Source organism: Palaemon carinicauda, chromosome 2 (assembly GCF_036898095.1).
Source record: "Palaemon carinicauda isolate YSFRI2023 chromosome 2, ASM3689809v2, whole genome shotgun sequence".
Taxonomy (NCBI): domain Eukaryota; kingdom Metazoa; phylum Arthropoda; class Malacostraca; order Decapoda; family Palaemonidae; genus Palaemon; species Palaemon carinicauda.
This window is the reverse complement of record NC_090726.1, coordinates 66,786,854-66,810,715: the sequence shown is the minus strand read 5'-3', so window position 1 is coordinate 66,810,715 and position 23,862 is coordinate 66,786,854. Positions and strand designations below refer to the sequence as shown.

The following is a 23,862-nucleotide window of genomic DNA, read 5'->3' as shown; positions in this document are numbered from 1 at the left end:
CGATACGTTTTCTATCAGTCCTGTGGTGGCTGCACAACAGCTGGTTTAAAACCTCAAGCTCCTTATTGGATATGTAGCAGAAGGTTGAGGGCATTGTTACCCAGTTTTAGTCTGCATGAATGAAAAGGTTTGACTGGGCCTTATTCTTTTCTTCATCCTCCCCTCTCCTGGGGAAAGTAGCATCCTGGGTTCTCTGCATAGCTGACCTCAAACGACTGCAGGTAAACCATGCTCCCTTGTGTACCTAGTATTAAGATTAATACTGTTACGTCCCCATACCCTGACGAGGTGGTATTGGGAAAGTCCTAGTGCACAGTTTTCCATCTAAAGAACTTCAGAACAACTTTCTAGGACGAGTGACATTTCTACATACCTTCACACACAGCTTGCGTAGGCTGCGAACCTTGCGTAGCAATGTTTTAGCAAGGTGCAGGGGCTCCTTATTTCTTGAGTGCTAACGCACTCAGATAAGGAGCCCCCGGGTAAAGCCAAAAAGCCAGGTTGGCTGGGACGTCCACCCTTCGTAATGGATGAGTCACCCCTATTAAATAGCGTGGTTTGTATTCCAGTTACGGAACAAATGACAAATTTGTAGATAATTTGTATTTTTCCAAACTATATAAACCTTATCTATTTAACCAAACTTTCCTGCCAGCCCTATCTCCCTTGAAGTCCTACCTCCAAGCAAAGTGAGCTCAATCACAGGTGTGTGAGGGGGAGCGGTAGCAAGCTACCCTCCCTACCCTCGCTAACTAGTGGTGTGGGTAGTTAACCCTCGTTAAAAGTTAATGGCTTGTTATTTCAACTACTCCGAAAGTAATACCCCTATTAAATAGCTAAGGGTTGTATAGTTATGAAAAATACAAATTATTCACGAATTTGTCATACAGTAGTACATGTATTATTATTATTATTATTATTATTATTATTATTATTATTATTATTACTAGCCAAGCTACAACCCTAGTTGGAAAAGCAGGATGCTATAAGCCCAAGGGCTCCAACAGGGAAAAATAGCCCATAGAGGAAAGGAAATAAGGAAATACATAAGCGATGAGAAAAAATTAACAATAAATTATTCTAAAAACAATAACATCAAAACAGATATGTTATATAAAAACTATAAAAAGACTTATGTCAGCCTGTTCAACATAAAAACATTTGCTGATGTGCTATGACAGATCTACTTTAACATTTTTACTAATCTTAAGATATTTTGTATTATTTATTACTTCTCATGTAGTGTATATTTCCATTCCTCACTGGTATATTTTTCCATGTTGGAGTCCTTGAGCTTATAGCATCCTGCTTTTTCAACTAGGGTTATTGGTTAGCTATTAATGATAATAATAATAATAGAAACAGAGTGCACATCACCAAAAATACCACTGTGGTACTATTAGAACAAACAAAATGCAGTGAGAGTGCACATCACCAACAATACTACTGAGGTACTATGAGAGCAAACAAAAGGTAGTGAAAATTGTTTATACTATGAAGGTCATAGAAATTCTGAAGCAGGTGGCTGCAGCATACAAGTTTGCTCATTTACATGTATTCTGTTTAGCACTAGGGTCATGTGAAACTCTAGTTCTGGCTTTTTTTTTTTGGAACAATTATTCTTTCAAACTGCAGTTGTTTGAATTCATAAATGCAAAATAATTAACAATTAGGAACCACCTGTGTAAAACATTTCTTATTTTTTTCAGACTGGGATGCTGATGACCTGCTATACTCAGATAATGAAAGCCCCAAAAGTAAACCACCACAAAAAACTCTTTCATCAGGTGAGAAAGAGTGCTTACTGTTTTTAAGGAAATTTTTCTGCCAAAGCAGAATTTTATTAATAAAATTTGGTCATATCCATATTCACCTAGTGTTCATATTGCTTCTCCTCTGGAATATTAGTTTATTCTAAATTTACCCATAAAATTTACAAAATTAAAAAAAAATTTCCCATTTTCTCAACTTTTAATAGGCACATGCCTCTAATCATCATCATAATATCGTATTGCGCCATATTGTATCCACTGGATAGCAGCCTGATTATATTCATAGAGGTCCAAATCTGTACAGATTAGCCCTCCCCACACCAACGAGGTATGTAGTATGTAGTCCATTGTCTGGATGGGATGACCACATGGATACCTTGCAGAGGGGGTACAAGACCCCACTTTTGAAGATTGTCTCCAGCCCTTCCAACTCTAGCTCTTACTCGATTAATAGTAACCCAATCTTTTCTACAAAGGTTTGTTCCATGGCAAAGAGACTCACATGGGCTCTAGATGGCCTCACCAGGTGAGCAGTGGTCTGTTTCTCTCCAGTGTTCTAGCCAATAAGTTACTAACTCCATCGGGTCAAGGTCAGTTGTGGTTATGAAGCTCTTGCAGGATTTTAATCTTTGTCTAACCACCCAATGATCATGGAGTGGGTGCCTTTCATCATTCTTTTGTTTATATTTTTGGGTCGTTAAATAAGCTGTTCAGCAGATGTACCGGCCAATCTATAGAGTACTGGAAGGGGTGTTGGTCTTAAGCAGACCATACACGCAGAGGACTGGCATGCTGAATTGACCGTGAATGGCACGAACACGCCAATCCTTAACGTGTATCTTTTTTACTTTGATGGCTGCTTTTTCAGCCCCATACAGCAGGGGAATCCCGCTCTTTACAGGAGAGGTAAACAGGACAAACCTGGCGTGACTACCCTGTCCTCTCATCCTGTCAGCATGTTTGACCGGACAGGCCAGTCCCGCCACGATTGGCAGTATGCCCCACCAGTCTTTTGCATGTGTAGGCATGGACTAGCATGGCGACTAGGTTGACTCACCTATTTTGACATGTACAGTATTCCATACTTCATCCCTTGATATTCCATACTTCGTCTCTTGATCTGAGCACTTTTTATAGTATAATAATACACTGATTGCATTTCACAATCTTTTGACCCATTACTGTATTAAAATAATTTTTGAAATTTATATTATTACTTTCGAGAATTTCTTTGTAGTTATGTTTGTTATGACTTATATCTTTAAATTTTGCATATATTACTCATAATTGATGATCATTTTTCATCAAAGTGATAGAAAGTCAGTCATTACCATTTACTGTATTATGTCTTTTGATATTTTCTTATAATCTTGTCGGTAGAGAAACTTCTATTTATTCTTTTTTTTATTATTTGAAATTTCCGTCTGTCAGACTATCCATTTCCCAAACAAGTTTGTAATATTTTGTATTCCATTGCTCTTCATTTAGGTTTTCATTCACCAAGTTATGATTTTCTTAAATTTCCTTTCCTTTTTCATAGTATATTTTGTCCTTAAAACCACACAGTATTCTGTCTTATTTGTGCTATAGTATCTTGTATTTTTAAATATGTAACTTCCCTGGTAGTTTTATATATATTTAGCTTAAATCCCGCCGATTCGTCGCATGCACGGCAGAAATCCAAAATTCGCGGCAATCGCCGACAGGTGGGCAGGTGGTCATACCTGTGCGCCCTCTAACCAGGTACCTGGAACCATTCCCATAAGTCCTCAGAAATTCCCTGTCGTCGTTCTAGCAACACGTCGGAAATTCGCTCTACTTTGTTTGGGTTTGCTTTAACTACAAATTGGTGAAGTGCCCATTGCTTTGTTTTTGATGGCTTTCGCTGATATTGGATTTTCCTTTCTTTTTCACACGAATAAGATAGTTGTTTTTGTTGGTCCAACTTGGACAGTTTAATTTAACTTGATTTTCAAGATGGCTCCTCTGGTGTTAGATTTTGTGTGTAGGGCTGCAAGACCGGCTTCCAAAAGCTGCTCTTCATCCCCACACAGTATGTAAAATGCAGAGGGCATGTGTGTATTTTTCTTTTGGAATATGATTGCTATGTTCGTAAGCTTGAAAGGGATAGGATCAAGGAATTTTTCCCCTACTTTAAAAACTAACGAATAACTCTTAAACATGTGACGTAAACTCTTAGCAGAATGCCTTGAAGGAAATCATTCCGCCAGCGCTATGACGTCACAAATCATGTGACGTAAACTACGTAGCATGACTTGCAAATATGTAAATTCTATTCTTTTTCTTGTAAGAAATGTAAAGAAAATACTAACTTACTAAGCATAAGTATTTTATTTTTTATAATGTAGGGAAATATATTATTTTTTAAGTAAATATTTGTCCTGTTAGTATACTTCCTTTAGTTAATCATCGATTTATAGAGATTTCACAAGCGTACAGTCAATTTACGCTACGTAGTACTCTTGACGATCGTTACAGTTTCACAATACTTTGTATCGTTATTTAATATTTCGATATTGAGAATACTAATATTAATCGTATAGCCTATTGAATTTTCATTCTAGCCCTTGGCGAAAGAGTATAATCTCTCGCAATGGGCAGGTCTAATTATGGTCTGATGTGAAATAGTTAAAAGTGCTAGTGTTCAGTGGCACGCAAGCATGACGCAGTGAAGTGGAGGTTACGGCTGCTCGGACCTGTCGTTCTCCTAGCCCTGGACCTCTTCCATGCTCCCCAACCCCTGGGAGAAGGAATGTTGACAGGCGAAGGGAGGCGAGAGGCGTTAGCCCCCGAGCAGTTGTCCCCTCGAGTGTACCTGTTGACGCTTCCCAGGACGCTCGCCCTCGCCATGGGAAATGCGAGGTAAAAGTGTTATCCTCGCCGTCGGATGACGCAGCTCCCAAATGAGGCTGGCGTTTTACGGTTTTCCCTTCCTGCTAGACAAGAAGAGAGTTGCTTATCATGGAACCGAACGTCGAGATCGCGATCGTCATAGTTCCGAGCGCGGACTCGCGGCAAGGACGCATGCGAGCTGCAGCGCTCATGGACGCTCCCTCGCAGCTATCTGGACGCGTTACGGGAGGTGGCAAGGATCTTGACGTTCCCTCACAGCATGCTGGACGCACGTGAGCAGGACGCTTCCTCGCAGCATGCTGGACGCATGCGAGCGGGACGCTTCCCGGGTCAAGATTGCAAACGTTATAATTCTGAGCGTGGTCTCGCGGCAAGGACGCACGCGAGCTGCAGCACTCATGGACGCTCCCTCGTAGCAATCTGGACGCTTTACGGGAGGTGGCAAGGATCTTGACACTCCCTCCCAGCATGCTGGACGCATGCATCATTTTGGACGCACGCGAGCTGAATGCATGCGAGCAGGACGCTTCCTAGCGTCAAGATCGCGAACGTCATAGAGCAGGCTGGACGCATGCAGGACGCACCGCAAGCAGCATGCCTGTCAGAGCTCCAACGGTCCATTACGTCCCTGTTGACGTTTAAAAGTCGCAAACAGAGGAAGCTCGCAACAGCAGCAGCATTCTGGACGCACACAAGCATGACGCTCCCTCGCAGCATGACGCTCCCTCGCAGCATGCTGGATGCATGCAGGTTGCACGCAAACATGACCCTTCCTCGCAGCATGCTGGAAGCATGCATGATGCTCCCTCACAGCATGCTGGATGCATGCATGACGCACGCAAGCATGACGCAGGACGCACGCAAGCATGACGCAGGACGCACGCAAGCATGACGCTTCCTCGCAGCAGGCTGGACGCATGCATGACGCTCCCTCGCAGCAGGCTGGACGCATGCATGACGCTCCCTCGCAGCATGCTGGACGCATGCTGGATGCAAGCAGGCAAGACGATGTGTGTGTTTCTCCCACTCCTTCTACATCGGAGATCGCTAACCCTTTAGAGGAGATCTCAGAGGAGGAAATGCAGGAAACTCTTTGTGCAGCAGATCTTAAAAGATTACTTACAGTTCTGGCGGACTTATATCTGGAGGACTTTCAGTAGGCTGTACCTCGGAGCCCGCCCTCGCAGTTTTGAAGGGTAGACCCCAGGAATCTTCCTCTTTCAAGGAAACAGTGTTAGCCAGATCGGTCTAGAGGGCTTTTTCGACTATGAACGATTGGATTCTCAAGAGAAGGAACAAGGAAGGACAAACTTTTCCTTCCCCCCTACAAGATTGGCTTCTAGATCCAGTGTGTGGTACGAGACTGGGAAGGTTCTCGGTTTGGAAGTTCCTGCCTCCTCCCAGGGAGACTTCTCCAAACTCGTTGACGCCTCGCGTAGATCAGCCATGACTAAGGCTAAGGTGATGTGGTCCACGTCGGAGATGGATCACTTGCTGAAGGGCATCTTCAGAACAATCGAGGTCTTCAGCTTGATGGACTGGACTCTAGGAGTCCTCGCAGACGTCATAGACGATAAGAACGAGACGCAGATGCACCTTATTGCCTGTCTCGATAAAGCCGTGAGGGACGGGTCGGTCGAACTCACAGCCCTTTTTCACTGCAGGTATTATTAAGAAAGAACTATGCTGTTTCTTTCCTGTCGTCAGGATTGACTCTCGCTCAGAGAGCAGAGCTCTTGTATGCTCCCTTGACCAAATACCTCTTCCCTTCAGAGCTAGTGAAGGACTTATCGGCAGCTCTTGCGCACAAGCAACGCAAGATCTGATTACAAGGACTGCGAGGAAAGTTCTTCCGGCTAGCTTTTTAGCCAGGAAGGAGAAGGAAGCTCCTCCCACGCGTCAGCCCTTTCGTGGGAGAGCCTTTCTAGAAGAGGACAGAGAATGGCTGCTGGAGGGCAACCTCGTAACCCCAAACAGCAACCGAAACCCAAAAAGTGAACTCAACCTCCAGACACAAGTATCCCACTACTGGTAGCAGCTCTTCAAGAGCAGGTAAACCAGATGCTGTCAAAAGCAGCAATAGAAGTGGTAGAGGACCCCTCGTCAGAGGGATTTTACAACAGACTTTCTGGTACCCAAGAACTCGGGGGATTGGAGACCCGTTCTGGACGTAAGTCCACTGAACAAGTGCATGAGCAAAGTCAAGTTTGCTATGGAAATATCTGCGTCAGTCCTAGCAGACACCAGACTAGGTGACTGGATGGTGTTGATAGACCTGCAGGACGCGGTTTTTCTTGTCTCAATTTACCCAAACTACAGGAAATATCTGAAATTTGTACTTGTTCCGTAACTGAAATACAAACCACGCTATTTACATGGGGTAATTACTTCGGCGTAGCTGAATGACGAGCCATAAAAGTTTTAACGAGGGTTTACTACCCCGCCGCTAGTTAGCGGGGGGTAGGGAGGGGTAGCTAGCTACCTCCCCCTCACACACACCGGTGAATGCTTCACTTTATTTTTGGTTCGGGCAGAGAATAGACCTGTCTGCTCTCTCCCTCGCTTTGACTGCCATATTTAATCTGTTTTTGCTTTTTCTTTTCCAGTGTGTTTGAAGTTGGCCTCTACTACTATGCGTACTTGCCCTGGACTTCCCTGCCGCCCTTGTGGGACCTTTATGTCGGAGGTCAACACCGATCCCCACACTTTATGTCCTCACAGTAGGGGCCAGCGGTGTGATAGTGGTAATGTTTGTATTGAATGTAGGGAGTGGTCTACCTTCCAGTGGGAGAGGTTTGCCCGGCGCCGGAAGAAAATGTCTAAAAGGGATGTTTCTCCTTCAGAGGCTTCTTTGAAGAGAGAAAATTCCAGGACTTCTTCTTCCGTAGCCCTTTCCTCCTCCGAAGCTCCCCCTCGAGTGGTCTCTTCCGAGAGGCCGGCGAGTGGTAGCGTAGACCGTACTGCTGTTGACCGATCCTGGGGTGCGGGAGAGGTAGTCGCCTCCCATAGCGAGGAGGCTGCCCCTCCTCCCCCGGAGGAGGATTTGAATATGTCTAATCGTGATTTGTTACAGCTTTGGGCTTCCTTGGGACTGCAGGGTTCGCCCTCCAAGGAAGCCCTGTTTGACATGATCAAACTTGGTGCAGCTGTCAAACAATCGCCAACTACAGCAGGGATAGATCCTCTGTCTGTGGTTGACGTTGTTGTGACGGAGACATCTCGTGGGTCTAGTCAAACCCTGTTCCTGTTGCTGAGGTAGCTGACGGCTTAGATTCCATCTCCGAACACCTTTCGAGGGAGGATCTAAGTCCTACGGTCTCTCCTGCTGGTGATTCTCCCCCTCGGGGGAGTTCACTTACAGAGACTCCTCTGCGGAGGCCCCTTGATGGTCAGCTTGCTGATCCAACGGCCCCTTGTGGACGTACAAGGCGGGAGGCTCGTCCTCCCCTTCGCCGTAGAGGCCTTCCTTCCCCTCACAAGGGAGTTAGGAGGCGCCTCTTCGGTTTGTCGTCACCACAGTCCTCTGCGGAGGAGACGACTCGCCGTTCGCCGATCCTGCCAGCTACCACCTTAGACCTCTCCGGGGATCGTTCGCGATCCCCTTCGGATGATGGTCGTCCTTCGGGACCCTGTGACCAGTCTCCCTCCAGACCTGCTGACTTGCCATCACCCTTTGATGTTGCGGATGAGCGTTGCGCGCCACCTGATCCTGCCACTGCGCAGGCACCGGGCCCTTCGGAGCTTAAGGGCCTTGAGCGCAAAACCGCGCCTCTTGTCCGCTCCAGCTCCTGCGCGCCCACGCGCCCGCACCATCTCCTGCGCGCCATCGCTTTCACGCACCTGTGGCCTCGCCACCGCGCCCTCGCGCCCGCTCCACCATCCTCTCTCGCCCACGCCCATACGAGATTCCTGTGTCACGCGATCCTTTCGCGCACGACCCTGATCAGGGCCCATCACGCGACCTCCAGCGCAAGCGTCGCCAGGCGGACAGGTCTTCGTCTCATTCCCCTCCACGCAAGCGCAGAACAGTGCGCTCGCCGGAGGGGCTGTTCCCGGACAGGTCTAAGGACTCTTCCTTTTCAGCTTCTCAGGCGAACCCGCATTTGTCGACTCCTCCAAGGGATCGAACGATCCCCTTCCCTCCAGAGGGAGTGTCTGACAGCGTGACTGTCAGCCAGCAGCCCTGGTTTGGTACCCTGGACATAGCTCTTGTGCAGGCGATGAAGCCCGCCCTCTCTGACATGGGCCACAAATCAGTGGCAGCTTCCTCCCCCCTGAAGAGGAAGAGAGGAGTCTCTCCCGTGGAAACACCTCCAAGGCCTATTTTGTCTCCTCGCAGATCCTTGCGCAAGGCTCCTTCCCCCCCCCGCAGACTTTTTCTCCCTCCCCTGCGGATGAGGATTACCCATCCTCAGGAGAGTCCAATGAGCCGGACCGTTCCCCCATCGCACCAATGGGGGAAATTCCGCCTCTCCCTGAGAAGTCTTCTCGTCCAGGGTGGAAAAGAGCCTGCACCCATCGCTACTAGAGTCTTGTATCCCGCCCAGAAGGGAACCGTAGGACTCTAAGACGATCCCTAAATCGTCAACAAGGATCAGGCAGGAACCATCTATACCTTCCGAGGATGTCCACGTCCCCCCAGGAAGAGCCACTGGGGACGGGAGACTTCGCTGCCAGTCCTTCAGGAGGAGAGCACCAAGAGTCAGAACACGCCCTCTGGCAAGTCCTGACCCTCATGAGGAACCTCAACGGGATCCCAGATCCTGAGATTCCTCCTCGTGAAGGTAAGGACACGGTCTTGGACCGCGTCTACGGCACCCAGAAACCCTCTAGGGCCAGTGCAGCTTTGCCCTGGTCTCAGGGGATGAAGAGTGCCAGGGACAAGGTCGAGGGCCAGCTCTCTGAGCTTGCCTCTCCAGCAGATCCAGCGACGGTAACAAGCTCCTCCCTCCTCCTCGAGTCCATCAGAGGAGGTACTTTGAGATCCTTGAGGAGTCTTGTCTGGGTCTTCCGATTCATCACTCCGTGGAAGAACTCACCGGGGGAGTCCCTCTAGAGAGACTCACCAACCGGCACGTGTCCTACTCAGCTACTGGGATCCTAAGCCATGAGAAGGTCGCTAAGTGTGCCATGCAGGCAACTTCGTGGCTTGACATCTGGCTGGGGTCTCTGGGCATCCTGGTGCGATCTGAGGACCTCTCCAAAGAAAGCACCAGGAAGGCACTGGAGACTTTCTTGCTCTCAGGCACGCGGACCATTGAGTTTCTGGCCCACCAAGTCTCGAGCTTGTGGGCCAATACGATTCTCAAACGTCGGGACGCTGTGGCTGAGAGGTTCCGCCAGAAGGTTCCCAGTTCGGAGATTAGCAGGCTCAGACACTCTTCCGTGTTCGGTAAGAGTTTGTTTGAGCCTAAGGACGTGGAGCTTACCGCTGAGAGGTGGAGGAAGTCCAACCAGGATTCCCTCATCCATAGAGCCCTGACATCGAGGCCCTACAAACCTCCAGCGGCTCAACAGCCCCGTCCAGCTAAGGACACGAAGAAGACCACTGCAGCGAAGCCAAAGGTGTCTAAGCCCTTTCCTGCCAAGAGCAGAAGGAGCAAGAAGTCCTCCAGGGGAGGCAAGAACCCTAGAGGTAATGGCCGAGGCCGTAAACGCTAGGGTTGGCAGTCCCCCTGCATGTCCACCAGTGGGGGGATGCCTACAAAGTTGCGTGACAAGGTGGCAGCAACTCGGGCAGATACCTGGACGATTTCCGTGATCGTTCAGGGTTATCGCGTCCCGTTCACAGCCTCTCTACCTCCCCTGACAGCGAATCCAGTGTCGTTGAGCTCTCTTGCCATGGGATCGGCAAGAGGGCAAGCCCTTTGGGCAGAAGTCCAGACCATGTTGAAGAAGGACGCTCTCCAGGAGGTTGTAGACGGGTCCCCAGGCTTCTACAGTCGACTCTTTCTTGTGAGAAAGGCGTCTGGAGGCTGGAGACCAGTCATCGACCTCTCAACCCTGAACGGGTTTGTCAAGCAGACTCCGTTCAGTATGGAGACGGCAGACACGGTCAGACTCGCAGTGAGACACTGGACCTGAAGGACGCGTACTTCCAGATCCCAGTCCATCCGTCTTCAAGGAAGTACCTAAGATTTTGCCTAGACAACAAGATCTACCAGTTCAAGGTGCTGTGCTTCGGTCTTTCCACAGCCCCTCAGGTGTTCACCAGAGTGTTCACTCTGATCTCTTCGTGGGCTCACAGGATCGGCATCCGTCTCCTTCGTTATCTGGACGACTGGCTGATCCTAGCCGACTCGGAGGCAACCCTTCTTCGCCACCGAGACAAGCTCCTCGAAGTTTTGCTAGGATCTAGGGATCATGGTAAACCTCGAGAAGTCCTCTCTGCAGCCCTCTCAGAAACTGGTATATCTAGGCATGATCATAGACACCAATCTCCACAAAGCCTTCCCATCAGACGACAGGATAGCATGGCTGAGGAAGGTCGCGAGGCCTTTCCTCAATCGAGAAGAACTCCCAGCCCAATCGTGGCTACGTCTCCTCGGCCACCTCTCCTCCCTGGCCCATCTCGTTCCCAACGGTCGCCCCTCAGAATGAGATCCCTCCAGTGGCGACTCAAGTCCCGATGGAATCAAGGTCACGATTCCCCGGACACTTTGATCCCTATGGGTCCTGCGGAACGGACGGACCTCCAGTGGTGGGTGGCGGACGAGAACTTATGAAAGGGAGTGGATCTTCTCGTCCTTCCCCCGGATTTGATGTTGTTCTCGGACGCATCAAAGAAAGGGTGGGGGGCCCACGTTCTGAACCACAGGACCTCAGGCCTGTTTTCAGAATCAGAAAAGTACCTTCACATAACCCTGCTAGAAATGAAGGCTGTGTTCCTGGCACTTCAGAAGTTCCACCAACTCCTGGCGGGCCACTCTGTGGTGGTGATGAGCGACAACATCACGTTGGTGGCTTATATCAACAAGCAGGGAGGTACCTTTTCGGAACAGCTATCCCATCTTGCATTAGAGATCCTGAGATGGTCTGAAGTCCACTCGATCTCGCTAGCGGCCCGCTTCATTCCTGGCAAAAGGAATGTGCTCGCCGACAGTCTGAGCAGAGCGACGCAGATAGTGAGTACCGAGTGGTCTTTGGATCCTCAAGTAGCCAACAAGGTCCTGACTTTGTGGGGTTCCCCGACGGTGGATCTGTTCGTGACAGCCTTGAATTTCAAGCTCCCGCTGTACTGCTCCCCGGTCCCGGACCCCAAGGATTTCTGGCAGGATTTCTTCCAACAACGGTGGGACAACGTCGATGTGTACGCCTTTCCCCCGTTCTGTCTAAGGAGGAGGGTGCTCAACAAGACCAGAATATCGGTCAATCTTTCAATGACCTTGATAGCTCCGCTATGGCATCACGCAGAATGGTTCCCGGACCTTCTGCAACTCCTCACGGAGGTTCCGAGAGAACTCCCTCCACGTCACGAGCTACTCAAACAACCACACGCCAACATCTTCCACAAAGCCGTAGCTTCGCTTCGACTTCACGCCTGGAGACTATACAGCATCTCCTCACAGAGAGAGGATTTTAGCAACAATTGCGAACAGGATGTCTGGTCACCTGCGCAAGTCATCCGCAGGGGTCTACCTGGCGAAGTGGCGAGTTTTCTGTGGTTGGTGTCATGGAAGGGGTATCTCTCCCCTCGATGCCACTATTCCAGCAATAGCAGAGTTCCTCGTGTATTTGCGGGAGGAAATGCGCCTTTCAGTCTCGGAAGTGAAAGGCTGTCGCTTAGCCTTAAGTCTTGCCTTCAGGCTTAAAGGAATGGACATTTCTTCCTCGCTGGAAATTTCCCTTCTCATACGGAGTTATGAACTTACCTGCCCTCAGTCGTAAGTGAGACCCCCTCCATGGAACGGGGTTCGAGTTCTCAGGTCTCTGAAGAGACCTCCCTACGAACCATTACGCCAGGCTTCAGATCGCCACCTTACCTGGAAGACGGTTTTCCTGCTAGCTTTGGCCTCGGCCAAGCGAGTCAGTGAGCTACATGGTCTCTCGTACGACATCGCCCATTCAAGGGGATGGGGGGAGGTAACGTTCAGCTTCGTCCCTGAGTTTGTTGCCAAGACTCAGAATCCGGGAGTGCAGGCCCCTAGGTTCGACTCTTTCCAGGTTTCAAGTCTCCGTTCTGTAACAGATGACCCAGACCATCTCCTACTGTGCCCAGTGAGGAGTCTGAGGTTGTATCTTAAAAGAACAGCTGCAGTTCGTCCCCAGGTGCGAGCCCTGTTCGTGAGCACCGGGAAGACGAAGAGGAGGGTCACCAGGAATACCATCTCGGCCTGGATTCGCAAGGTGATACATCTGGCCTTGAATCCTGACCCTGCTCCGTCACGTCGCCCTAGAGCACTTGATGTCAGGGGCATAGCTACGTCCCTGGCCTTCAAGAAAAATTATTCAGTGACGCAGGTCCTTCAAGCTGGGGTGTGGAAGCGTCAGACCACCTTCACGGCCCACTACCTGCAAGACTTGACACACAGGAGGCTCGATACGTTCTCTATCGGCCCTGTGGTGGCTGCACAACAGCTGGTCTAACCTCGGGCTCCTTAATGGACAAGTAGCAGAAGGTTGAGGGCATTGTTACCCGGTTTTAGTCTGCGTGAATGAAAAGATCTGTCTGACCCTTATTCTTTTCTTCATCCTCTCCTCCCTTGGAGAAAGCAGCATCCTGGGTTCTCTGCACAGCTGACCTCGAACCTCTGCAGGTAAGCCATGCTCCCTTGTGTTCCTAGTATTAAATGTAATACTGTCATGTCCCCATACCCTGACGAGTGGTATTAGGAGAGTCCTAGCCTAGATTTCCATCTGAAGAACTCCAGGTCAACTTCCTAGGACGAGTCACTTCTCACCTTCACACACAGCTTATGTAGGCCGCAGCAGTTTCACAGCATGCCAGCGAGGTGCAGGGACCCCTTATTTCTTGAGTACTTACACACCCGAATTTGGGGTCCCCGGGCAAGCCAAAGCCAGTATGGCAGGGACTTACCTCCCTTCCTAAGGGTTGAGTCACCCCTTGTAAATAGCGTGGTTTGTATTTCAGTTACGGAACAAATGACAAATTCGTAGATAATTTGTATTTTTCCTAACTATACAAACCTTAGCTATTTACACATATTTGCCCGCCAGCCCTGTCCCCCGGGATAAGTCCTACCTCTAAGCAAAGTGAAGCAGTCACCGGTGTGTGTGAGGGGGGGGGGGGTTAGCTAGCTACCCCTCCCTACCCCCCGCTAACTAGCGGCGGGGTAGTAAACCTTCGTTAAAACTTTTATGGCTCGTCATTCAGCTACGCCGAAGTAATTACCCCATGTAAATAGCTAAGGTTTGTATAGTTAGGAAAAATACAAATTATCTACGAATTTGTCATATCACGCTACAACTTTTCAGTTCAGAGCACTTTTGTTTTGGACTAAGCATGGCCCCTCACGTTTTCACACAAGGGGTATCAAACGTGGCTCTCTGGTTACATCTGGAAGGGGTACGAATTTTGATGTAACTGGACGACTGGCTAATCAGAGCCAGGTTGTAGGAAAGTGTCTGGAGGATCTATAAGCGACTACATCTATGTCCACTTCAGTTCCATCTGTCTAATTATTGGACAAGAGACCAAGACCTAGAGATGTGGATTCCGATCCCTCTGGGAATCAGGAATCAGGGGAGTTGGTGGGACGACCCCAACAAGTTACTAGAAGGCTTCGAACTTCATCAGAAGAATCCCGACCTAGTGTTGTATTCAGACGCATCAGACGTGGGGTGGGATACAACACTGGGGAAGGCCGAGATCTCGGGTCTATGGGAAGACAATCAGAAGAAATGGCACATAAACGTGAAGGAACTGATGGCCATTCTTCTAGCGCTATTACACTTCCAGGAGGAGGTCCAAAACAAGTTAGTACAGGTCAACACAGACAACACCACAGCGTTGGCCTACATCAGAAAACAGGGAGGCACTCGTTTGGATTCTCTTTACGAGGCAGCAATATCTCCTGCTGTGGGCAAAAGCGAACAATATATCTCTGATAACCCACTTCATAGAGGGAGAGAAGAATGTCAGAGCGGATCTTCTCAGCAGAGGAAGACAGGTTCTCACGACAGAATAGACCCTACTTCACGAGGTGTGCAGCAGGCTTTGGAATCTGTGGGGAGAACCGTCAATAGACCTCTTTGCGACGCAGAGAACAAGAGGTTACCTGTTTACTGATTTTCAGTCCCAGACCAGGAAGCAGTGGCAATGGACGCCTTCTTCATGGAGTGGGAAGGACTAGACACGTACGCCTTTCCCCACATTCAGGATCCTAGACAGAGTCATGAAGAAGTTCAGGGAGTCGAACAACACCCGCTTGACCATGATAGCTCCGTTTTGGCCCATGAGACCCTGGATCACAGAAGTGTTGGAGTGGCTAGTAGACACCTCCAAATCGTCACCTTGTCGGAACGATCTACTCAGACAGTCACATATTGAGAGATACCATCAAATCTCCTCACTCTCATCTAACTGCCTTTCGACTATCGGAAAAACTGGCAAGAGTGAAGGGCTTTTCGAGGAAAGCTGCAAGAGCAATCATGGGAGCAAGGAGGACGTCCACAATCAAGGTGTACCAATCTAAGTGGGACGTGTTCAGAGAATGGTGCAGAGTTAATAACATTTCCTCTTCCAATACCTCTCTTACTCAATTGGCAGATTTTCTGCTACATTTAAGATCACGAAAGAAACTAGCAGTATCAACCATCAAGGGATACCACAGCATGCTAGCCTCCGTCTTCCGTCACAGACATATTGACGTGTCAGGAGACAAGGATCTCTCGGACCTTATAAGATCCTTCGAGAATGCTAAGAGGAAGGATAACCCAACCCCATCTTGGAATTTGGATGTAGTCCTGATGTTTTTAACCTCAAGCAGGTTTGAACCTCTTGACAAGGCTTCATGGAAGGATCTTACTAAGAAGTGCCTATTCCTGGTTGCGTTAGCGACAGCCAAGAGAATAGAAGAATTGCAAACCATTAGCAAAAAAATGGGCTTCAATGGAGAGAATGCAGTCTGCTCTCTACGACAATGTTTTCTCGCCAAGAACGAGAATCCTTCGCAACCATGGCCCAGATCCTTTACCATTCCAGGGTTATCTCATTTAGTAGGACAGGAAAAGGAGAAAGGCGTTTGTCCAGTACGAGCCCTAAAAAATTTTATCTGCAGAGGACCAGAAACCTGAGAGGACAGGCAGATAACCTCTGGTGCTCGGTAAAGAAGCCTTCGCTACCCTTGTCAAAGAATGCACTGGCGTTCTTTATCAAGGATTTAATAAGGGAAGCTCACCAGAGTTGTGACAAGAAAAGCTTCCTATGCCTCAAAGTCAAAGCACACGAAGTAAAAAGCTGTGGCAACTTCAATAGCTCATAGACACAAGTCTATAAAAGCGATTGTGGAAGCGACATTCTGGCGAAGCAAATCAATCTTCGCAGATTATTACCTAAATAGGTACAGACCCAATATGAGGATTGTTGTTCCCTGGGTCTGTACGATGCCTCCGGCGCCATACATGGAGAAGGTACTACTGCCTCTAACCTATAACCTTGTTTATACCCTTATATTTTCTTGAACTTGTTCTCATAGGTCGTCTGTGAAGGTTGCTGCAACCTTCCACGGCCTGGGATGTAAGTCTAAGTTAGGTTTTATGGAATGTGTTTTTAGTGTGTTAATGGGTCAGGTGGTCAGATCATTGTCCATGGCTATGCCAGGATAGCAAGGTTGGTAGTCTAGTCATGTTAAGGTCAAGGACTGTGTGACAGCCCCACAGAAACTTTCTACAGCCCCCTGGGTCGATCACTGGGTCTCTCAAGGAATGCAGGCAAATGAGGCAGGAAAACTATGAAGCCAGCTTCCTTATCAGGTATGCCAAGATAACAAGGGTGGTGGTCTGGTCATGTTAAGGTCGAGGACCATGTGATAGCCCCACAGAGACTTTTTACAGCCCCCTGGGTGGATCGCAGGGTCTCTCAAGGAATGCAGGCAAATGAGGCTAGAAAACTATAAAGCCAGCTTCCCTATCAGGTAGGAACCAGATTATTGATACAGCTAATTTGTAGCGATTAATAATTCTACGAATTCCTGACGGTGTTGCGGTTTTCTACCCACGACCAATGGTGTCAATCAGCTATATATATATGTAACTACCAGGGAAGTTACATATTTAAAAACATCTTCCAAAAAACACAAAGCACACGAGCAAAACAAAACACGTCTGACCAACGCAAGTGCTGAGGAGGAATGAAGATGGGGGTGGGGAGATGTAGGGGTAGAGAGGGGGTATGTTGAAGAAGGAGAGGTCTAATTGGTGAGAGATCTATGGTCATGGTTCAATCACGCCCCAGTTTTCTATACCGACACTCAAAGAGTGAGCGAGCTAGGTTTATTCCTGGCATTCCATGCATCTGTTTTTCTCTGGTATATTCAGCAATATCTATGCCTTAGAAATGGTGCTAGAGGAGCATTTCATGGAGCGACACAGGTCGAGCCCAGAAATAGATTTTTCCTTCGTCAAAATCCCTTTTTTATTCTAAAATAAATTTTTAAATATACTTACCTGGTAGTTACATATATAAAAGGTCCCTCCCTCCTCCCCTCTGAAAACAGGGGCATGGAATTTCTGAGGACTTATGGGAATGGTTCCTGGTACCTGGTTAGAGGGCACACAGGTATGACCACCTGCTCACCTGTCGGGGATTGCCGCGAATTTTGAATTTCTGCCGTGTGCGCGACGAATCGGCGGGATTAAGCTATATATATGTAACTACCAGGTAAGTATATTTAAAAATTTATTTTAAAATAAAAATACCATTTCTATGATAAAGAGATACTGAAACAAAGGGAAAAAATGGATATTCTGATTAAGTGATATGAATTCTCTTCATGGGAAAAAACGAATGTGTAAAATATTGATGGGGATTAATTAAGTACAGTAGCTACCGTAATTCTATTAACCTATGTTTATCTCTATCACATCTTCTCTGCCTACATAAACATAATTCTTTTCAAATTTCTATAATTTAATGCGAAACAACTACATCTCATTAAAAGTGCAGTAGTGCTTCAGCATGAAATAATCTCCAGAAAGGTCCAAAAATCCTATCAGTATATTTTTCCCATGAGACATTTGGACTCTCAGATTAAGAGGGATAAACAGAAAAGGTAGTCCTACAATGACTGCAAGAGAAATAAGTACATTAACACAGTAGAGGACAAATCACCACCTTTTAGAAGTTGACAGAGAATGCCTATCTCGTTCCTTCACATTATTTCAAGTCAGATTTATATTGAGTTAAAAATTACAGAAAGTAAAAAGTACCAAAATTTGCCATTTTCAAAATAAGTTGTAGGTTATCATTTGTACTTGATACCCCGTAATGTACCAAATTTTTTTAACAAGTACCAAAAACGTAACCATGTAGGCCTAATCCTGGGTGGCCAATCCTCTTGAACTGAGCAGGCTATTCCGTAGCATGAGTGGATATTTTTCACAGGACAGGAGAGCCACTCCAGTCCTGCAGGACAAACCGTATGGTCAGTCCTCTGCGTGTATGGCCGGCTTTAAGGCACCAGTAATTATGGGACATGCTTGATTCAGTTTGGCGTGAACTTTATGTGAAAGACATACCTTTCCCAGACTAGTGAACAGTATTCGGCAGTGGAGTAGTTGAGTGCCAGACTTTTTTTTTAGGGTTTGAGGATTTATTCTCCAATTTAAATTGGTAAGTTTGCTAAGGAGGTTATTTTTGGTAGCTCTTCTCCTTTACTTTCCTTGCATGTTCTCTAAAAGATAGTGTTTGTGTCTACATGCCCATAATACAGTAAAGTAATCAAACATGTTAGCAGTTAATGGTAAGAAGGGAAGTAGTGACATGGCAGAGTCTCTTTGTTATTTCAGTTTTGAAGTCAAAAATATTCCCTATCCTCTCGACTCTACAAGGTTGGGCATGAATATGAACATCAGGGGAATGTAGAATTAACAAATTGTTCCAACACCTAATACACATCATTTTGCTCTTTACTATGGATATATATCTCGGTGATATCTGAAACTAGCTATAAAACTTATAGCAAAGTATGACTATCTACCACTAGTTAGTGGGGACGGGGTAGACCAGCCACCCTGCTCACACACTAACACCAGTGATATGACGTCACTTTTTATTTTGGCTTGGTAGAGAACAGACGTGCCATCTCTCTTTCCCGTTAACCCTTGTATTGTTCAATTCAAAGGCTGGTCAATTCTTTCTTTTTTTTGCAGGAGTACATGTAATTCTTGAGGATCCTTACAATGCGGATACAGTATGGTCCCAAATTATACGTGTTCAAATTGTGCGATTACCCATTCATGTGGTCGCTAGTTCTCAAAAATAAATTTTCTCGACCTGCGAAGCTGTTCAAAGTCTGCGAGTCAAGCGCCACAAAACTTATCAAATATATTGTCTTTTCAAGTATATTGGTAGGCCTAGGTACGGTGCCTGATAATAAACGTAACCAAACGATATTTACCTTACATTTTATTAATATAATTTCATAGTAAATAGCCTACTTGAGGAAAAATTTCATATCAACAATGTAATCAACTTTTAACTATGCGAGTCCAGCTAATAAAATGTGAACAGAGTTGTGGTTACTTTCTCGGCAACCTTTATCTTTCTCTAACCTTTTGATAATTTTAATGGTAGTGTTAATGATGGTACAGTATCTTAGAGTATTGTTTTTGTTTAGTACAGTACTGTATATATAAAAGCATTTTATTTTCTCTGTGAGTGTGTTCACACATAGGCTGGGTTCATTTATCGGCAATGAATAGCCTAACTTAGGGTAACAGGTCAGTAATATTTTCTGTCATATATTTTAAACAGTATAGGTTTGCTTTACAAAGATTTGTTTTTGTGTAGTACATGGTATATAAAAGTTTTTTTTCTCTCTCTCTCTCTCTCTCTCTCTCTCTCTCTCTCTCTCTCTCTCTCTCTCTCTCTCTCTCTCTCTCTCTATTAGTTTACATTTGGCAACATGAGTTTAAGAATGAAATTAACATGACTCTATTGTTAGATGTGGTGAGCAATTCATCGCTTCAGGTGATATAATAAACAAACAAAAACACAGCATTTGATTACACCAGCTGATCTCTCTCTCTCTCTCTCTCTCTCTCTCTCTCTCTCTCTCTCTCTCTCTCTCTCTCTCTCTCTCTCTCTCTCTCTCTCTCTCTCTCTCTCTCTCTCTCTCTCTCAGTAGAATCCCATTTACAATAGATGATGTCAAATAAAAATAAAAGGACTTAGCAAGTCTAAGGCACCAGGTCCAAATGATATACATTCAAGAGAGATTTTAGAACTAGAGGAGATAACCCCTCACTTTTACAAAATGTTCCGAAAGACAGCCAACGAAAGAAAGGCACCTCAAAGATGGAAACTAGGCAATGTTCATCCAATCTACAAGAAGGGACCAAAAAAGGAACCTGGCAACTACAGACCTGTGTGTCTAATTTCAGTGCCTTGCAAAAATTTTTAATCAATTATAGTAGATTCAATAGTAGAACACAGAGTAAAACAATCTTCTGATAGACAAATGAGATCATGTGTGGCAAATCTTTTGGAATTTTTCCACATGTTTAGCATTTATGACAAAAGCAGGGCAATAGACATCATATACCTAGACTTTCGAAAGGCTTTTGACAAAGTTCCACATAAAAAAATTAATGGTCAAAATTAGACCACTAGGCATTATTGACGAGTCAGAGGAATGGATCGAAGACTGGCTGATAAACAGAAAATAGAGAATTGTAATCAATGGAGACCCTGCAGAGTGGGCAGCTATTACAAGTGAAGTACCTGAAGTATCCATCCTTGGCCCATTGCTATTTCTGATCTACAGTAACGACATGGATTTAGGATTAACTAGTAGATAGCCAAATTTGATAACGATACTTAACTAGGCATAGATGCTGTGAACTCAGAAGACGTAGAAGCCTTAAAAGAGGATCTTATTGATCTAGGAGAATGGTCCAGAAAATGTCAAATGCCTTCCAACTATGGGAAATAGAGAGTCATGCACATAGGTTATAGTAATCCACAATCAGATTACTCCCAGATGGATAATAAAATTGAAAGTGTGGACCAGGTGGAAGATTTCAGTATTATTATCAGCAAAGATTTGAAGTTTACCAAACAGAGCATAAAATCTGGAAAGAAAGCACAAAAACTAAAAGGTTAAATAAAGAGACAATTCAAATAAAGAAACAAAGACACTGTACCACAGCTGTAAACATCATTATTAAGACCCCATCTAGAATACGGAGTCCAATTCTGGGCTCCAAGTATTCAGGATATAGATAGACTGGAAGCAGTACAAGCTAAGGACACCAAACTAGTTCCAGCACTAATGCAATTTGGATATTGGACGAGGATAGAATGTTTGAACTTATTTGATCTACAAATTCGACGACTAATGGGACAGGTAATAGAGGCGTTCAAAACTTTTAAAGGAATAACAAATGCAGATTACAACAGTCTATTCACATTTAACATAAATCAGTCCAGAGGTAACAGATATAAACTGGAATAGAGTAAATACAACACTACTCAATGTGACAATTTCTTGATCACTATAGCAGTCATTTAGGGCATGATGAAGGTATTTTGGCAGATTTTTAAGTATGCGCGATAGTAATGAAACGCTATAGTAGAGGGTTAAGTGTATTAATTTTTTGTTAAAAATCCATCATGACTCAAATTATTCTCACACCAATCTCACACCATCTGTTACATTGAACGTTATAGCGGTAACTCAGTTGTTCGATAACTCTTAAAACTAGTCTAGTACGTTCTTTTTTTTTTTTGCTGATGGTTCCATAATTGATTTAGGTACAAGTTGACCCATTCCCCCTTCCCATCCACCGGTGGGAGGATGATACATGGAGCAGAACCTTGGTTGGTTTCCGTCCTCCGCACAGGCTACCACGACATATTCACTCTCTCTCTCTCTCCCTCTTTTGACTCGTCATCCTGTGATGTCGTGTACCTGTGCGAAGGGATTTGCAAAGGAACAGGCCCTTCAGGCGGAAGTCCAGACCATGCCAGAGAAGGATGCTCTCCAAGAAGTCCTAGACACCCCAGGCTTCTACAGTCAACTGTTTCTTGTAGAAAAGGCTGGAGACCAGTCATCGATCTCTCTGCCCTGAACGAGTTCGTTCAACAAATTCCTTTTAAAATGGAGATAGCAGAAAGAGTCAGACAGGCTGTCAGACCAAAGGACTTCATGATAGCACTTGACCGGAAAGATGCATACTTCCAGATCCCAATCCATCCTTTGTCTAAATAGTACCTAAGTTTTATCCTGAATGAAAGAATATACCAGTTGTGGGTGCTGTGCTTCAGCCTGTCCACAACCTCGCAGGTGTTCACAAGGATCTTTTCCCTTGTATTGACCTGGGCTCACAAGAACGGCATTCTTCTATTATGTTAACTAGAAAAATTGGTTGATTCTAGCAAACTTGGTGGAGGCCCTTCTCCTACATCGAAACAGGCTTCTTTAGTTTTGCTTTGATCTGGGGATTGTGGTAAGTCACGAGAAGTCCTCTCTGCAACTATATCAGAAACTGGTATATCTTGGGATGCAAATAGACACCCAACTTGGCAAAGTCTTTCCAATCAAAAGCAGAAGAGAGGCTAAAGCAGGCAGTATGCCCCATTCTGATGTAAGACTCACTACCAGCACATCGGTGTCTTCGCCTATTGGGGAACCTGACCTCCTAGAGTGTCTGATGCCCAACGGTCATCTTCACATCCGTTCTCTCTGGTGGCAGCTGTAGACCTATTGGTCTCAGTATAACGACCCCCTAAACCTTCAGGTTTTAATGAGATGGGAACAAAAGAGACCTGAGTTGGTGGGTGCTAGACACAATCTCTTCAGGGGAGTAGACTTTCTTCTCCTCTCCTGGATTTGATGCTTTTCACAGATGCATCAAAAGAAGGGTGGGGGCTCATCTGTTGCAACACACGGCCTCCTGACTATGGTCCGAGTCCGAGCAGCATTGCCACATAAACCCCCTGGAAATGATAGCAGCCTTTCAGGCTCTCAAACAATTCCAACAGCTCCTTTTAGGACACTTCGTAGTGCCGATGAGTGACAACATCGCGGTACTGGCAGACATAAAGAAGCAATGAGGTACCTTTTCACAGCAACTATGCCATCTAGCTGTAGAGATTCTAAGATTAACAGAAGACAACTTAGTAGCCCTATCAGCCTGTTTCATACCAGGTAAGAAAAACATCCTGGCAGCCAAACTGACCGGGAAGGCTTCAAGTGGTCATTCAATCATCAGATAGCCAACAAAGTCTTGACTTTGTGGGATTTGCCGACAATAGACCAGTTTGCTATGTCTCAATTGGAAGCTTCCAGTGTACTGCTCACCAATACCAGATCACCAGGCATTTTGGCAAGATGCTTTCCAACATCAGTGAGACAGCCTAGACATTTATGCATTCCCCCCTTCTGCCTACTAAAGAGGCATCTGAACAAAGTAAGGGCATCACAAGATCTGTCAATAACCCTCATAGCTCCGATGTGGCAACATGTAGAATGGTCTGAATTCAGACCTTGTACATCTGCTCACAGAGGTGCCAAGAGAGCTCCTTCCACTTCCAGATCTACTCAAACACTGCGTTAATGGCCTTCGATGTCAGGATGCCTGAACTTCAAGTCAATTAATCAATCTACTCAAACAACCATACACAAAGATTTACCACAAGGCAGTGGCTTCGTTACATCTTCACGCCTAGAGGTTATCCAGTATCTCCTCTCATCAAGAGGTTTTTTGCAGGCAGTGGCGAAAAGAATGTCTTGATACCTCTGTGAGTCGTCTTCCACCATCTATCAGGCAAACTGGGCAATCTTTCGTCTGGTATCGTGGAAGGGGTATTGCTCCTCTCGACGACACTATCCAAGTGATAGCAGAGTTCTTGTTATACCTTTGGGAGGAAAAACTCTGCTCAGTCTTGTATGTGAAAGGGTAGTGTTCAGCCTTGAGCCTGACTTTTAGACTAAGCATTCCCTCCTCAACGGAACTGTCCCTCCTCATACAGTTTTGGGCATACCAGCTCTCAGCTGGAAGTTAGAACACCTATTTGGAACATAGTTTGCGT

The 23,862-nt window shown here is 46.1% G+C and overlaps 1 protein-coding gene across 2 annotated transcripts in view; it reads left to right on the top strand.

Annotated features, from left to right (window-relative positions):
• The window catches only part of LOC137625696 (fas-binding factor 1-like), a 247,161-nt gene that overhangs the window by 67,836 nt on the left and 155,463 nt on the right, over positions 1 to 23,862 (top strand). For both annotated transcript variants that reach the window (XM_068356609.1, XM_068356604.1), the window contains exon 4: positions 1,710 to 1,787. In XM_068356609.1, the coding sequence (XP_068212710.1) occupies positions 1,710 to 1,787 (78 nt within the window). The remainder of the gene's footprint in view (positions 1 to 1,709; positions 1,788 to 23,862) is intronic.